Source organism: Leishmania donovani, chromosome 25, assembly GCF_000227135.1.
Source record: "Leishmania donovani BPK282A1 complete genome, chromosome 25".
NCBI lineage: Eukaryota > Euglenozoa > Kinetoplastea > Trypanosomatida > Trypanosomatidae > Leishmania > Leishmania donovani.
The window spans coordinates 273,622-289,299 of NC_018252.1; the positions used below are offsets into that span (position 1 = coordinate 273,622).

General features: G+C 59.0%; 4 protein-coding genes across 4 annotated transcripts; all 4 read left to right on the forward strand.

Annotated features, from left to right (window-relative positions):
• Positions 1-916: 916 nt before the first annotated feature.
• Positions 917-1,960, forward strand: LDBPK_250790 (hypothetical protein, conserved; the record flags this gene model as incomplete). The annotated part of the gene is made up of 1 exon (XM_003861361.1): positions 917-1,960. The coding sequence occupies one exon, from the start codon at positions 917-919 to the stop codon at positions 1,958-1,960; it is 1,044 nt and encodes a 347-aa protein (XP_003861409.1).
• Positions 1,961-2,664: 704 nt separating this feature from the next.
• LDBPK_250800 (hypothetical protein, unknown function) lies at positions 2,665-3,930 on the forward strand (the record flags this gene model as incomplete). The annotated part of the gene is made up of 1 exon (XM_003861362.1): positions 2,665-3,930. The coding sequence occupies one exon, from the start codon at positions 2,665-2,667 to the stop codon at positions 3,928-3,930; it is 1,266 nt and encodes a 421-aa protein (XP_003861410.1).
• Positions 3,931-6,777: 2,847 nt separating this feature from the next.
• Positions 6,778-7,698, forward strand: LDBPK_250810 (hypothetical protein, unknown function; the record flags this gene model as incomplete). The annotated part of the gene is made up of 1 exon (XM_003861363.1): positions 6,778-7,698. The coding sequence occupies one exon, from the start codon at positions 6,778-6,780 to the stop codon at positions 7,696-7,698; it is 921 nt and encodes a 306-aa protein (XP_003861411.1).
• Positions 7,699-11,847: 4,149 nt separating this feature from the next.
• On the forward strand, positions 11,848-15,354 carry LDBPK_250820 (hypothetical protein, unknown function; the record flags this gene model as incomplete). The annotated part of the gene is made up of 1 exon (XM_003861364.1): positions 11,848-15,354. The coding sequence occupies one exon, from the start codon at positions 11,848-11,850 to the stop codon at positions 15,352-15,354; it is 3,507 nt and encodes a 1,168-aa protein (XP_003861412.1).
• Between the last annotated feature and the right edge of the window lie 324 nt (positions 15,355-15,678).

The window sequence follows — 15,678 nt, forward strand, 5'->3', positions numbered from 1 at the left end:
GAAAAAAAAGAAACAGGTCATGAGGCTCTCCTCCACAATGAAGAGAAGCTCCACAAGACAACGTGCACGGAGAGGCTCCAGCGATGGCGACGTGGAGGAGAGCTGGAAAGGAGATGGTAGGGCGCGTAATGCACCTGTGCGAGTGGCTGGGGGCGAAGGGAACTCAGCAACAGTGCTGTAGCGTGAGCCGAGGTAAGGCTGCAGAAGCGGGAGCGATGAGACGAGGACGTAGGGCAGACGTGAAGGAAAGAGGGTTGGGGGGTCGATGAAGGAGAGTTGACAGAGGTAGGGGCTAGAAGGACGGCAAGGATGCTGATGAAAGGCGGTTGCGGCATTACTACGGACGCTCTCCGATTGAGTTTGCGTGTGTGCAGGGCTTGCGCCGCCACCATCCTCGCCCTCTCTCTGTTGCGTCTGGATGCTCCTCTCTTGACCCCCCCAATGCTTTCACCTCTTTCACCTTCTGTGTGTATATGTACGTGCGTGTGCTTCTCTCGCTCTCTGTCTGCTCTCACCGTCGGCGCTGACGTTGCCCCTCCACCCACCAACAGAGCACTACGAGTGCTCTCTCCATGCAGAGCCTCCACCTCCCCTCTCTCACTTGGGCCTCTTCCCACTTGTTAGTCAGCTGGCTGTGTGTGCGCCTCCTTCCTCATTTTATTCTCTTTGCCTTTTCCTCCTGTCCATCGAGATTGAGCTGATGGAAGGGGGCAAACGCAGTAGGTGGGCGAGTGGGTGGGCGGCGAGGGTGCACCTCTCAGAGCATGAAGACGCATCCAGCTTCTCTCTCCCTGCATCGTCACCTCTATCGTCTTTTTTTTCGTATACGGGTGAGCAGCGCTGCCCCCTCCCCCCCCCCCATTCTCTCTCTCTCCCTTGCAGGCCTCTCTCGACTCTCTATCTCATGCGGGTGTAGATGGATTGTTTATCCGAGCCGTCTTTTCTGCTGCGCCACATTCGTCGCTGCGGCGCTGATGAGCCAAAGCAAACTTCACAGCAAGCCACTGCATCAACCACGGGTGCCTCTAGCGATAGCTCGTACACCACGGAGGTTCTTCTCAAAGTGGGGGTGCCAGCATCCTTCGCTCCCGCCGACGGCTCCTCTGGCACGGCCTCGCCAACGCAGGTTTGCTACATGTGTCCAGCATACATTCTGCAAGCAGGATGCCCAGCACTGCGCGAGTTGCTGGCTGATGCCTTTGGGGATGACCCTGGTGGGGTGCGTGGAGTGGGCGAAAAGGCCGGCGCGAACTCCGCTGCGGCTGCCGCGCTTCGGCCATCGCCTCCCGTGGCGGTTCCACTTCCGTTTCTCGACAAAGGTGTCTTCGATGTGGTAGCAGTGTACTTGGAGCATTTCCACGCGCTCGACTACACCACCTCTGCCAGCATCGCTGCAGCCGCAGCACACTCGTCTCCGACTTTCTTGTCCTCCCCTGCTCGCGTACCGTCCTCGCTGGAGCGGCCTCTGAACTTTCAAGACCTCTACGCCCTCTCGACGTGGGAGCATTACTACGTCTTGTGCCAACTGCTGGGGTTAGAGCGGTCGCAGGTAGACTCCCTCCGTCTGGTCGAGTGCGGGGCGTGGGTAGATCTTCTCGGTGGTGCCGCTGCGGTACCATTGCCGAAAGGGGAAACGCAGAAGCAGCAGCGCCAGGTGACTGTCGCACATGAAGTTGAGCTCTCTCAGCAGCGCGCCGAGTGTTTCTCACTCGCCAATCGTCGACGGATGTGGTCGCGTTTGTGCCACGTGCTGGGAGCGGCCTCGCGACTTGGGATGCCTACCTTGCGGTTTCTATGTGCAACGGTAGCAGCTGACATGCTCGTAGACCTCGATGAGGCGGGCTTAGCGCGACTAATGCAGCCGTCTGGGGATGGCGGCAGGGGCAGCGGTATACCTCCCTTTACGGCCCAGGCACGCGCCCAGGTGCTGGAGCGATTTCCGTGGCTGACGCCCCGGTAGTCGCGCGAGCAGCTCCCTGCTGCCTGTATCTTTTCTCGCTGTCCCCCCGGCTCTGTCGGCGCACGCGCGGCGGGTGCTGAAGGACGTGGTGGCGCACACATTTAGGAGCCACCGCAAAACATTCAAAGCAACGCACGCGTCTCTTTTTCGTTGTACATACATGAGCGAAGCGAAGGGGGGTGGGCATTCCACCTCGCCGGACGTAAGCGCAGATCGACCGAATAGCCGGAACAGCATTGAACTCCAGAACCGTGATCACGTGAGCAAACACAGCTTCCTACACGCTGCCCCCCCCCCGTTCTACATGCTTTTTCGGCTTCGGCTTCGTTTACCGAAGGAGTCGCTTCAGTGCGCCCATCCCCCCCCCCCGGCATCTCTTCCGCTCCTTTTCTTTCCCTCATCCCCTCCTCGAAAGCTTCAGCCTGTGCACTGCTGCCCGACACCGCATGTTCTCGTGGTGTGCAACTCTCTCTCCTTCTTCCTCTTCTCGTCCTCATCAACACGCATACATACATATATGTGCTCCCGCGCATGCAATCTGTTTCGTGTGCAGTTCCGCACCCCCTTCCTTCCCTCCTCATCATCATCCAGCCGCTTAGGACCGTTTCAGCGTTTCTACTCCGTCGTATCGAGCGCCCGCGTACTCCAAGTCTGCAGAGCAAAAATATAAGAACCAGCAGTGCCACCCACTCAGTGTCAAGAGGATGGGTCAGTCGGCCTCCTCCTCGCAGGAAAACCCTTCAACGGGCGGGGGCTTCATTTCCTCCGCCATCCATTACCAGTCCCGTCGTGCTGGTAGAGCAGAGTCGCCCGCCATGGAGGTGCAGAGCATGCTTTGCACCCTGAACTTTCCTCCTTCGGCGTCTGGCGCGGGCGCAGAAGGAGTGGATAGTCCCACATGCACGGTCAGTTCCGCCGGCAATGCGAGCGGCGCTGCTGCGGCCATCCCCATTTTATGCCTCGACGCGTCGGCGCTGGACATCCGCCAGTTATTGAAGTCGCTGGAGCTGCCGCCAGCGCAGTGCGCCAAGGCTCTCCAAGAGGCATCGAGGAAAGCTAGCGGTGTTCTCCTGCACGCCCCTGCCAACACAAGTGTGGATGCGCTGAGGCAGTTCCTGCTGGCCCAGACAACGTCGTCTGCATCAGCGAACACTGTAGACAGCGGTGCGTTGACGCTTCATCTGTTTGCCCTTCGCCACCCGTTACTTTCCATCGCTGATGGTGCCGCGGCTGATGTCACACCGTCTTGTGGCGCTGCTGAGGCCTCCTCCAACTCGCTGGTGGCGCTTGCGGAGTCGATGGAGCTGTCCGAGCTGAGCATGAACAATCAGCTCTTCTTTTTCCCCCTTCTGGGGGCCAGTGAGACTGACTGCAACCCTCTTGCCAAAAATCATGTCGGTGCCGGCGCCACCGACTCCTACTGGGCTGCGCTGCGGCGAGAAGAGGCGGAGGTGGAGGAGGCAGCAGCTGCGAGTCTCTCCGTCGGCGCCGGTGATCCTCCCATCACAAGGCGTGCACTCGTGCTGCTCTACACCCATGAGACAAGGTTTGGCTTTGACGGCGACGACTTGCTTCTGCTCGGGTGCTGCGCTTCTATCTGCGCTTGCATTGCAGCTGGCATCTGCTGCTGCATGGACGCCGCAAAGAACAATCAGCAACCCAACCACGTCAACACGAAACCGAACTACTACGGCGGCAATGGTGTACCCCAGTACTACAACAACGCCGCCGGCAACGCTTACTACGGGCAGCAGCCGCAGCAGAGCTATTACAACAGTGGGGCGCCCGGGTACGGCATGCCACCGAACGCGTATGCCAACACCAATACGAATGTGCTTCAGCCGCAGCCGCTGCATCAGAACTATTACGGCGGTGGGTACCAGTACCAGCCGCAGAACCAGCAGCTGAATGGTATTCCCATTCAATCTGCTACGTACGTTCCGAGCGCACCTGCAGCAGGACCGCTATAGCCGCCGGCAGCGAGGAGAGACGAGGCTTCCTCACTGGCTCCCCCCTAAAAGCATAACCAGGCGCCACATTTGGATGCCTTTGTCTGTGTCTCTACTGCGGCGTGTCGGAAAGCACGTTGTGTGGGAGAGAACGCTTTTGGCGGAAACCAAGACGAAGAGAGCCAACGAAAACAAACAAGGAATGTGCTTTCGCGTCGCGCGGGCGTTGTTCCCGCTGCCCCGCTGTCCCCCTCATGCTGCTCTCGGCTGCACTCTTGCCTCTTAGGTGTTTTTGCTTTCCCTTTTTATATGCATTTTGCATGCGGTGTGCGTGTGTGTGAGAGGCAATTCCACACACACGCGCACACACACACACCGCCTTTCCCTTGCTCATACACACCCCTTCTCTGTTCAGCGCCACTGTCCACCACCCACCCCCTCACTTCCGTATGACCTTCCCGTCTCTTCCATTTCTGGGCTCCTGCTTGAATTCGGCTGCGTTCATTTTGTTTCTTTTTCTTCTTTTTTTTTTGTTTGTTTCCTCCCACCAGCACGGTTAGGAAGGGAGCTGGGCGAGCTAGCATGAAATGAGCGTAAAGAAGGGATGGAAGTATGGGAAGGATGGTTGACGAGTGATGCGCTTCGTCATGGCCCATGCTATGTAGTCCCGGAGTGTGATGCCAGCATCATGAAAAGCAAAGAAAGTGTCGCTCAACCTGTACCTCTCTGTTTCTGTAGCCGCTCTCTCCCTGTTCCACTTTCCTCCCTCTCGTTCTTTCCGTATTGTTGTTTTCAGCTGCACCCCCCCCCCCTCTACCTCCCTCTCCCCGCTACACCCCCACCCACACACACGCGCGGTCACATCCATCCATTCATTCGCTCTCTTGCCTCCTCTCCCCTCCTTCTGGCGTCTTCCTTCCTTTCACACATGCTCTTTTACCTTTCATTTTTTTGTTGTTGTTTCTTTTCGTCCTTTTGCTTGATGCTCCCTCATGACGATGCCGGGCCACTCCACCTGCGGTATCGCACAGGGCGCAGCGCCCCGATCTTCGTGGGGATGCCAAGTAGCCGGCGCAGCCTGCCCTTGGGGACGGCTGGCGACTCGCGGTGTCCGGCGGACAAGTCGGAGCTGGCGGTGTGCCGAAGAGGCGTGCGGTCATGATCACGTTCGTACCAGCTCACCGCCAACCGTGTCAATGATTCAACAAGTATACGCATCCAGCTACTGTTGTTATGTTTTAGTTGCGTCGCGGTGACGTCGAGTGTGAACGATGGGCCTAGCCGGCGCTGTATGCAGTGGCACTGCGCTCGGTTGTGCGACGCCGAACGGTGTTGGTTGGCCAGATCCCTCGTCATAGACGCAGTGCAATAGTGAAAAGTGAACAGCTGTGGCTTTGCAGGCGCGTATTTGTTGCTGACTTGCTCGTGTTGGGATGACCATGTGGAGCAGAACAAGAAGAAGGCAATATGTTCTACTTTTACGTGGGTGGGTGTCTTTAATATATATGTGTGTGTGTCTCTACACCCCTCTCCTTCCTTCCCTCCCTCCCTCCCTCTCTCCTTCTCTCTCTTTATCCCTCCCACTCCCATATGGCTGTGTGTCTCACCCAGTTCCTGCCTTCCTCCTCTTCTTCATTTGTATGGCATTGTTCGTTTCCTTCTCTGCAGTGTGTGTTGTGGTGAAGGCGGCACCTAGCGGCGTAGGTTTGGCCCCTCGGTTTACTTTTCCATGGAGGTGGTGCGCCAAGGCTCCTCCAACTTTCTTCCCTTCTTTTTCTTTTTTTTGCGGATTTCTGTGTTGTTTGTATGCATGCGTGTGTGAAGGGGAAAGAGAGGGCGAGGGGCTTGTGGGCTGCCGGTGTTTCTTTTATTGTTTTCTTTTTTTCTTGCCGTTGTGCAAGCTGGGTACGAAAGGTGGGAAGGATGGAAGCGATTTTGTTTGTGTATGTGTGTCTATCTTCGTGTGTAGGGTGGCTTGAAGAAGCGGTGCCGTCGTGACAGTCACCGCCTTCCCATATGTGTGCTCTCCTTTCCCCTCTTTCTTTGCGTGCATCTTCGATGTGTCTTCTTGTTTGTTTTCCGTTGGTTTTGTTTCATGGCTTGCGCGCTTGTGTGAGCTTGTGTGTGTGTGTGTCTTCTGACCTCTTCCTCTCGCTCCTCCTTACCCTCCCGGATACATCACACCATTTCTCCGGTTTCCTGCCTCACCACGTCTTCTTCTCCCCGTTTCCTCTCCCCGCCCCGCCCCCTGAGTAAGTTATACGTGCTGCAGGTGAGGGAATGCCTCGTGCGAAGTGTTTGGGAGGGGCGGAGGAGCGGCTGAACAAACAGAAACACAAGGAAAGCAAACATGAGATCCTGCTGCACGAGACACGTACGTGTAGCGCTTTTTGTGTGTGTGTGTGCGGCTCTTCGTCTTAGTGCGTGCGCGTTCACGGAGGCATCAAGATGCAGTGGGGGGAGAAGGGCCAATGACCAGCGCACCTCCCCCACCACGCATACACACACGCACATACGCTACTCCCGTCCTCCTCGTCTCCTCTTTGTGAACCTTTCACCATTATTGTGCGTGCGCGTGTGTGGGTGCTCACGCTGGCACACACGCTCGTACACATGCGCCCCGTACACACAACATATGCACGCACTCGGCTCACCTCTCTCCCTCTCTCTGACTTTCTCTTTCGCCTCCACCTACCTACTATCCCTCCCATAACAGTTACACAGGTTCTCCTCCAACCACCTCGTTGTATTGCACTCAAGCGGCCTCCCCTCACCCACCTTCCTCTGTCGTGTGCACCGTTGCTTTCATTGCTCTGTTTGTGTGTGTGTGTTTCTTCTGCTGGTCTTTCCGTCTCTCGCGCGCACCGCATGGCCGACCGAGGTAAAATCGTGTCTGTGGCGGCGAGCGCGCCGATGGAGGGCGCCGGTGAATCGCTCGTGTCTGTCCTGTGTGTAGAGGCCACCTATAAGACACAGAGAGTGTTCGATAGGGCGCTCGCCGCGGCTGCGACCGGTAGTGCGGCGGCGACGGAGGAACTGCGCAAGCTCCCTGGCATGCAGCTCTGCATGTCGCCCGACACGCCCATCCATGCTGTTCGGGCTTTCTTGCAAGAACAGGAAGCCGTGGCGTTGTCAAGTGGCCGTCACGCCGCTGCGGATGACAAGGAGCAGCAGAACACGAACTCACTGGCCAATGCTCATTTCTTTGCCATTCTCGTGCCACCGGTCTCCTCGGAGGGGGCAGAGGCCGTCGAGGCTTTCCTTCCTCTTCAGAACACCGCAACCCTTCGCGACGTGCTCGCCTCCGGCCCCGTGCTGCGGTGCAACGACGACGCGAGCGCGGACGCGGCTGAGCAGATGTTGCTGCTGGTGTACATGCGCGAGAGCGAGTACGGCTTAGACGGCGGCGACTTCCTTCTCGGCGCTCTCTGCGCCGGGCTCTGTGCCTGCTGTATTGCCTTGTGCGCCTCTGGTGCAGCGCGCTCGGCTGGGGAGAAGAGGCGTCGTAGAGAGAGCGATCAGCAGCAGCAACAGCCCCAGTACCCGCAGCAGCCATACTACCCCAACAACGTTGCTCCGCCACCGAACCCGGGCTACTACCCAGGCAACATGCCCGCCGGCCAGCCGTACAGCTACGGCGCCCCGCCGGAGTACCCGGTGGCGCAGCCGGCGTACTACAACTACAGCGGACAGCCCCTGCAAGATCAGTCGCCGCAGCCGGGGGACCAGAAGCAGGTACCGGGCACCCTGAGTCCATCGAACAACGCGGGTGCCCCGGCGCCACTGTGAGCCAGAGTTACGGAAGGTGAGGACGCTACGCAAGCCAAGAGTCCACCTGTGCTCCACATGCGCACATCGTAGGAGCACCACTGATGGTAGCAGCTCTGGCGGAGTCCGCCGTGATTCTCTTCCGTTTACGTATTTGCTCGGTCGTTGATGGCCCCTTTTCGGTTGTCGACGTTTTGCCTGTGAAGTCGTGGCACTCCACCCCGTGCGCGCATCCGCATGCGCGGCGCACGAAACTTCTCGTAGCCGCGCAGACACGCGTTCGTCCTTATGACCAGGCTCACCCTCATGCGCGGGCGTGTGTGCACTGGGGAGCACGACATAAAGGAGAGGGAGATGAGTAAGCGTTTGAGTGTGCGCGTGTATGCGGCAGCGGATGTTTTATCTTCCGCGCTGCGCGTATGTGTATGTGTGCGCGCGTGCTGCCTTCCCCCCGTTTGTGTTCTCTCCTCCCGCTTTTTCTTTTTCCCGCGTATACGCGCTATGCTGCGTGTGTGTGTGTGTGTGCATGCTTGTTAGTATTCTCCACCCTCACCCTCTCTCTAGCCCGCTCGCTACTCCCATTTTCCAACGGTTGCTGCTGTCATTGCTTTTCGTTGTTTTGCTGGCTTCTGTGCGTTTTTTGTTCATGGTCGTCAGTGCTTAAGGTGTTGCTTGATTCCCTTTTTTTGCGCGTACGGTATAGCTTTCCTTTTCTCCATGCGGTTCTCCTCTTCTCTGTGTGTGGGGGGAAGAGGGGGGCTGGTGTGTTGGTGTGCAAGACGGCTGCGCGTGAGGTGCCAAGAGTATGAGAGCGAAGAAAATGTCATGTCTATCGGCAATGCCTTCTAAGGGCTAAATGAAAAAGAAACGTTTTTTTTTCGTTATGTGGTGGGTAGTATGCTCACGAGGTATATGTGCGTCTTGTTTTCTTCTGTACGTCTCTCCTCTCTGTGCGTGGCGCTGTATGCGCTCGCATAGGCTGTCAGCTGTGTGTGCCAGCAATGTCGTGTCCCCCTTCCCTCCCTCTTTTTCTATCTCTTCATCCCTTTCGCTTTTCCCTCATGCGCGCGCGTGTGCATGTGCGGTCAATGCTGCTGCTTTCCATTTGTTTCTTTTTTTGTTTTGCTTCCTTGTGTTGGTGCCCTTTTCGGCACCAGGGGCTCTCAATGCACTTGGCTGTGACGCCTTTCTCTGCCTCTACAGCTCTGTTTACGTGGCCCTTGGTATCTCGTGCATGGGAGTGCGCGCGCGTGCGCATGTGTGTGCCAACTCCATGGTGCTGTTCTAGTCGCTCGTACCCTCCCCCCCCCTCCCCCTCCTTACCCCACACGTCGCCGCGACGACGACGACGCTAGCGACGGCTGAGATGACAACGCAGGACTGCATTCCTCCTATTCGTCCACGTGCTTTCGCGCTTCTCTTCTTTCGACTCTCCGTGAACTCCTTCCCCCACCCGCCCACGGATACGCCTCAGCTGAGGCACATACGCACGTACACGAGTATCACACGGGTGTGCATGCAAGGGCGCCTCCGTTGCTGGAGCTACGATGTGCTGGATCACGAAGAGAAAACCTGGAAGGATGGAGGGCGTCAAGGCGTAGCAACTCCTGCCCCCGCCCCCGTCCCCGCCCCTCTCCTCTCTCCTCTCTCCTCTCTCCCTCTGCCACCATGCCGATGCAACTCTGCCGTAATTTTGTGCCTGTGCAAATCTGTGCGTACTCGTGATTTTTCCAAGCCAGAGGCGCTTCTCTCCCTCTCTGTTTTGTGTCCCTCTGCTTTCCTTTTTCCTGTGCCACTCCTCCGCCCCCGCCTCCGCCTTACTGCCCGGGGCGTCGGTGTGGGGTTCTTCTCCCCACTGTCCCTCTGTCTGTCTGTGAGTGGTGCCCGCGTGCGTTGCTGCGTGTAGCGGGGCGGGGCGCGGGCACGATCGGTCAGCCTTTTGCATGAAAACCTTTTGTTTGCTCGGTACCTTTTCTCCTCCGTGCTTCTGTGCATGTCCGTGTCCGTGTGTGTGCGCGTATCGCCCTTGTTTCCGGCGGGTTGCTCCCCATGAGGAGTGTAAAGCCACCCGCCCCCGAGGTCTCTTGTCTCTCGTCTCTCTATTAGTGCGCCACCGCTTTCCACCTGTGTTTTACCTTTTTTTGTCTTGTCCTCTTCGTCTGTCTGTGTTGTCCGTTTAGCGTCTTCTATGTAGTACTCTTATCGCTGCTCTTCATCGTATTGGCGGTGCTGCTGGTGGTGGTGGCGGAGGAGGCATGTTGTCCACGTGCCGAGAGCCGGCGCTGGGTGCGTCTCTCTCTCTCTGCCCGCCTTTCACTGTTGTTTGCTTCACACGAAAAGCCCGCGCGTGTGGACGTGTGCGTGTGTCTGCATCCGTGCATGCTGACGCGCATGCAAAACGCGCGCACACGCACACACATGCATGCCCACATATATGCATATACACTTTGGCGCGCGGAGGAAGATTATGAAGGTCTGCGCGCGTAATGGATATTGTGCGATGCCCAACGAATAAAAGAGAGGAGAGAAGAAAGTGGAGCGGCGAACCCAATATACACATGCTCACACACATACACACGCGCTCTCTCTGTCTCTCTCTCGCCTTCTCTCCGAACAAACCTGAATAAGGAGCCCTCCCCCTCCTCCCCCCCCCACACACACAAAAAAAAAAGAAATAAAAGCAAGCAAAACAAGAAGGGCACGCTACAGTGTCAGAGCGGCTCTCTCTCTCTCTCTGTGAAGGTGCTGGCATGGTGTCAGAGCCTTTTTCCCTTGTTTTTCTTTTTTCGTTTGGGACTCAGTCGCATGCATGCACATCCTCGTGATCGTATGCAAGGGCGATCGTCTATGGATGCGCGCGTCGATGCCCACTATAGTCGGCTTTTGGGGGCCCACCACCGACTCGCTCTATGCCGCGCCCCCCCCCCTCCTTCACATCCCTCTGACCACTTTTCTTACCTGTCGTCTCCCCCTTTTGTCGCTTTCTCTCTCTCACGCTTTCCTTTCTTCTCGTGCGTGTGCGTGTGTCTATGTTTGCGCTCGCTGCACCCCGCGCCGGCGGGCTCACTCGTGGATGCCCCCACCCGCCCCGCACTTGCCACCGTCACTCCCTCCGTGCGTCAACCCGCATCGCCGCTATTTATTTTGTGTCTTTCGTTCTTTTAGCACAGGGTGTGCGATAATAACACCTTCCCCCTCCTTTTTTTTTTGGCTGGTAACACCGCCAGTGGGCCCTGGAACGGCGGCAAGAAAGGAGAAAGGAAGGACGAAGTTGGAAAGAACACCGGCGTTCATCAAGGTTGAAGGGGCGCAGTGTGGCAGCACCTTAATGCTGTTGTGCCTTGATACAGTGGAGGAGCAGCACGTGCCACGGTCAGTCATCCAAAGCGGAGTTGCGCGCCGTCGCATCTTCCTTCTCTTATCCTCACTTGTCCGCTCTATTCTCCCCGACCGTGTATGTCTGTCTGTGTGTCTGTGTGCGTGTTTGCGCACCCGCAGATAGGCGTGCATCTGATCTCATCTCCCCTCCCCCTCGGCCATCTCGGGTGGCGTGTGCCTTTCCTCATCTTCTAGATGCACGTGTAGCTTGTCCCTCACCCCGCCCCACATACACTTATTTCGTTTTTGATTGTTTTTCGAGGGACCTCCTGGCGGTCGTACACACACGCTCTCTTCGCCCCTCCCCCTCCCCCTTTTCCGTTGGGGGCGGGTCACACTTATCGACGCAGGAGCTTTCCGTTGCTGCCTTTTCCTGGTTGTGGCTTTCCTTTTCCGTCAGCGCCTGCCGACTGGACCGTCTCGGGCCTTGACCTTCGTTGTTGCTGCTGCTGCTTCCCGTCCGCGAATTCACGTATCTTCACAACTCGACCACACCGCAGCGGTCACTTGTAGTTCTGCTGCTGCGGCAGCCGCTGTTACTCGAGTTGTGGTATGATCGCTTTCGTTTTGTTTCTTTCTACTTTCACTTTTCGTCTGTGTGTGTGTGTCTAAGTCGGACGTCACTCCTCCCCCTCTCCCCTTCTCTTCCGTGCTAGCCGCGTGGTGCCAAGGCTTGTTTCTTTACCTCTCTGTATCTGAAGACTGTGGCTGCCTCTTTCTCAGTATTTAGTATCGCAACCTATCCTCCCCCAACTCCTGCTCTCTTTTTGCATTTCTCTCGCTATCACCGCCATGTCGTGGCCGCGGGACCCCTTTGTCTCCGACGGCAGCTACACGACGCCGCTGCCACAGCAGCCGTGCGAGGCGGCCCTCTGGCGTGCAGTCACTAGCCTCTACCAGTACTCCTCACTAGAAGCGCTGCTGAAGGTGAGAGGGCCTGCCGCGACAGCTGCGCCAGCATCTCCAGTGCCCGCTGACTGCAAGCCTGCCTCCGCGGCGGAGGCGCCGCATGCCGGCGCTCCTGAGGAGGTGAAGGGCATTGCTGTACCGTGTAGCAGAGTTTCCGCTACCTCATCACCAGCACTGGCGACGAGGGCCGAGGTGATGGTGCGGCGTAGCGCCTTCATCGCGGCGGCCGATGCTGCCATGCCACTGCGCACGCCCTCTCCCTCCTTAACACCCTCCGTAACCTCGCCGCTTGCGACGTCTGTGGCGGCGAATCTAGAGAATCCACCTGCGCTGCCCCTCCCACGTTCGCCAACCGCACCCACGGTGGCGTCGCGGCTGCCTCGCAGCCGCTCCGCCGGCAGCTGGAGCGACAAAGGCGACTCGCTCGCCAGTAGCCCCACGACTGCCTACATCCGCGCCGCCTGCCGTTGCGTGCTCGAGCCGGTGCAAGCGCTTCTCACTCAGTTCAATGCCGACAAGCTCCACGTCGGCGCCAGTGTCGTAGACGTGGCTGTGCAGCACCCCCTTCCGTGCCTCCGCGTCGAGCTGGTGCGGCTCTTGCTGATGTTCAAGCGGTGGAACTGGTCCATGTGCGCGCCGGTGGCCGTTGCCGCCGGCGTGGGTGACATGGATGTCCTGACGCGTCTTCTCTCCGTTGAAGAGCTGGAGCCCAACCTGGGCTTTCCCCTCAGAGTCGCCGTTCAGTGCCATCAAAATGAGCAAGTGCTGCCCTTTTTGGTCTCTCATCACCGCATTAAGCCCAACTATGGCAGTGCCTTCTATGCGGCCGTTGTCATGGGCAACACCGAGGCCATGCACATCCTCGGCGCTGCTGCGGGGGTCGACGTGAACCACTTTGTCAACAGCGAGGGCACGTCGGCGCTCTTGTACGCGCTACGCCAGTTCCTCATGTGTAGCTCCATCGCGGCAGCAGAGCAGCAGCCACCGCCGACGACCGCTTCGGCGGCGATGCACAGCCGGAAGCCCCAGCGCGGCATCACACCGCCGTCCTTGCCTCTGCCTTCCACGGCGGAGCAAGGGGTGCGCACCATCTCCCCGTTCCTTGCAGGTGGAGGCAACGGTGGTGCGAGGGCGCCAGCGAAACATGGGTTTCACAGCCCCTCATCTGATGACGCTGATGGCAGCGGAGCGGCATCTTCCTCTGCTGCAGCAGCAACCTATGGCGGCGCCCCATCTGCATCGGTGTCCTCGAAAGCCATGGGGCCGCTATGGCAGCGCGACAAGACGCTCTTCAGGAATGCATCGGCCGCCTGGGCCATGGACGATTTACACGAGGGCGCTACGGCGGCGGCGCATGGAGAGGACAGAGACGTGCAGCACAGCCCCGCCTTCCGACAGGACACCGCTATTCATCGCTTGCGGACACCGCAGCACTGGAAGGCCGTGCTGCTGTACCTGCTTGACCACCCCGCGATCGAAGTGAACTCCGGCTTCTACACGACACCGCTGCAGATGGCCGTGTTGGCCGGTAACGTCGAAGTTGTTGCATGGCTCCTGCAGCACCCACATCTTTCTCCTAACCGCTTGCCGAAGGCGGCCTCAGTGCTGCGCGACTCCTACTGCCTGGTGCAGCGGCAGTCTCTCTCCGAGGATGCCCTGCAGCGCCTCATCGCAACCCCAGTTGAGATGGCGGTGCAGCTGCATCAGGTGGAGGCTTTCAAGCTGCTCGTCCGCGACCAGCGCGTTCGAATGCCCGTGCGGCTCATCATGGATCTAGAGCGGCTGGCGTGGAGCGCGGAGGCGATTCCATACCTGACGATCCTCGCGCAGCACCGCGCTGACTGGGAGGGATGGGGCTGGCGCTCGCGTCGTCAATGTCTGCTCATCGCTACCGCAGCCAGCTGCGTCGTCGCGCTCTGCAGCTGGGCTGTATGGTGTGCGTGGTATCATTCTCTCCAGGCATGCGGGGTGGTGCTGCTGTGCACTTACGCGGTGCAAGTGGTAATGACCATCATTCTCTTTGCGAGGGAAGCCTACACGGTTCGAGCCACTTCATCTGCGGCACAGCAGCCGGCAGCCAAGCCGGCTCCAGTGCTGGCGGCCTTCGTGCAGCACCTGCTGCCAGCCTGGTCGGGTGCATGGCAGTGCGGCGCCTCGGCAGTGCTGTTGCTCTGCCCTGGTATGGTGCCTGTGCTGGACCTTCTCTGCGCGTGGAGTTTATACAAGATCCATCGGAGCCGACGACCTCTGCAGACAGCCGCGCGCGCCGGTTATGCTGCACCAGCGGCGTCTCCGCAGCACAGGCCCTTCGGCCCCACTGATAGCCCCACCAGCCACGCGGGTTTGTCACACGCTTCTCGCGAACGAGTAGATCGTGCGCGGCGCCAGTCGATGTGGTTTTCATCCACTGCACGCGGGTGGAGCGGCCTGTCCGTCGCGTCGAACGTCTCTGGCCACGACAGCTTTACGGAGGCGCCGTGGACGGCGAATTTCAGCCTCAAGGAGAGCTTCTCATGTCCTCGACCGGCGAAGGTGCGCACTCGGCGGCAGGTGTTGACCGGCGGCGGAGTTCAGAGGCGGCTTCATACTGGCGGCGGCTCACCGGCTTCGGCAGCAGCGGAGGGTGCGGCGTCGGCCTCGGCGCACCGAGTGATTGCGTGCACGGTCGGTCATGCCACTGCCTCAGACGGAGAGTTTGTCTTCCGCACGGTCTCGCCTATTGTCACCAACAGCATCACCTTCTCGCCGTCGGTTGGCCGCCGCGATCCGTGGGTAGTGCCTGGCCGTCCCTCTCGCTTCGCCGTCTCCACGGAGTACCACGCCCCTGACCTGACGCTGCGTGCGCTGGCGTACGTGACGTACGACTGGCTGCTTGTCGCGCCTCGATTGCTGCTCTCGATCGTGGGCATCTTCATGTTCATGCACATGGTCTTCCCCTCCAGCCCGCCAGCCGCGTCCTCGCCGCCGGTTGCCATGGTTGGAGACGGATCGGTGTTGAGGGTGGATAGGGCGACGCCGCCTCTGTCGGCCACCGTAGTCAGCGACGGCATCGCCACGCAATCTATCTTTACGTTGCACCACTGCGATCGCCCACTCTCAGCTGTGCCGACCGGGGCTGCGGCAATGACGGTGGAGACGAACTCCGCCGATCTGCCGCGCTTCACCACCATGATGAGTCTGGTGGGTCTCTGCGGGCTGGTCGCGTCCATCGTGAGCGGTGCGGTGCTGCTTGCCATGGCGACCTCGCTGCGCTCCATCACGACGCAGTCCTTCTTCGCAAGTCCGAAAAGCAAGCGCAGCGCTGACTTCGGCCGAGGCGGCGACGGTCTTGTGTTGCGCCACTGCGAATGGGATGGGCCGCGCCGCGCCGCTGACTCGCGCGCCGACTAGATCATGTGGGCTTGCCGTGGCTGTGGAAAGCGCGGCGTGAGAAGCGGGGATGGTGGCGACGGTGGCGGCGGGATGGGATGACGCGGCAAGTGGAGTCTGTGGGTGAGTGTGCTGGACGCCAGTGATCGCGCGTGAGAACAATCAAGCAGAGGAAGACATACCAAACATAACTAACGCGAAGGTGGGCGTGTGGCGGCGGAGCGCAACGCGGCGCCGCTTTTTATGGATGGACGGGGACCTGCACAGGACATATGCGCTCCTATTTACTATCTCTTCACAGAAGGGTGATAAGTCCTGGAGGGGATAGAGCTTGAGGAAAGCGAC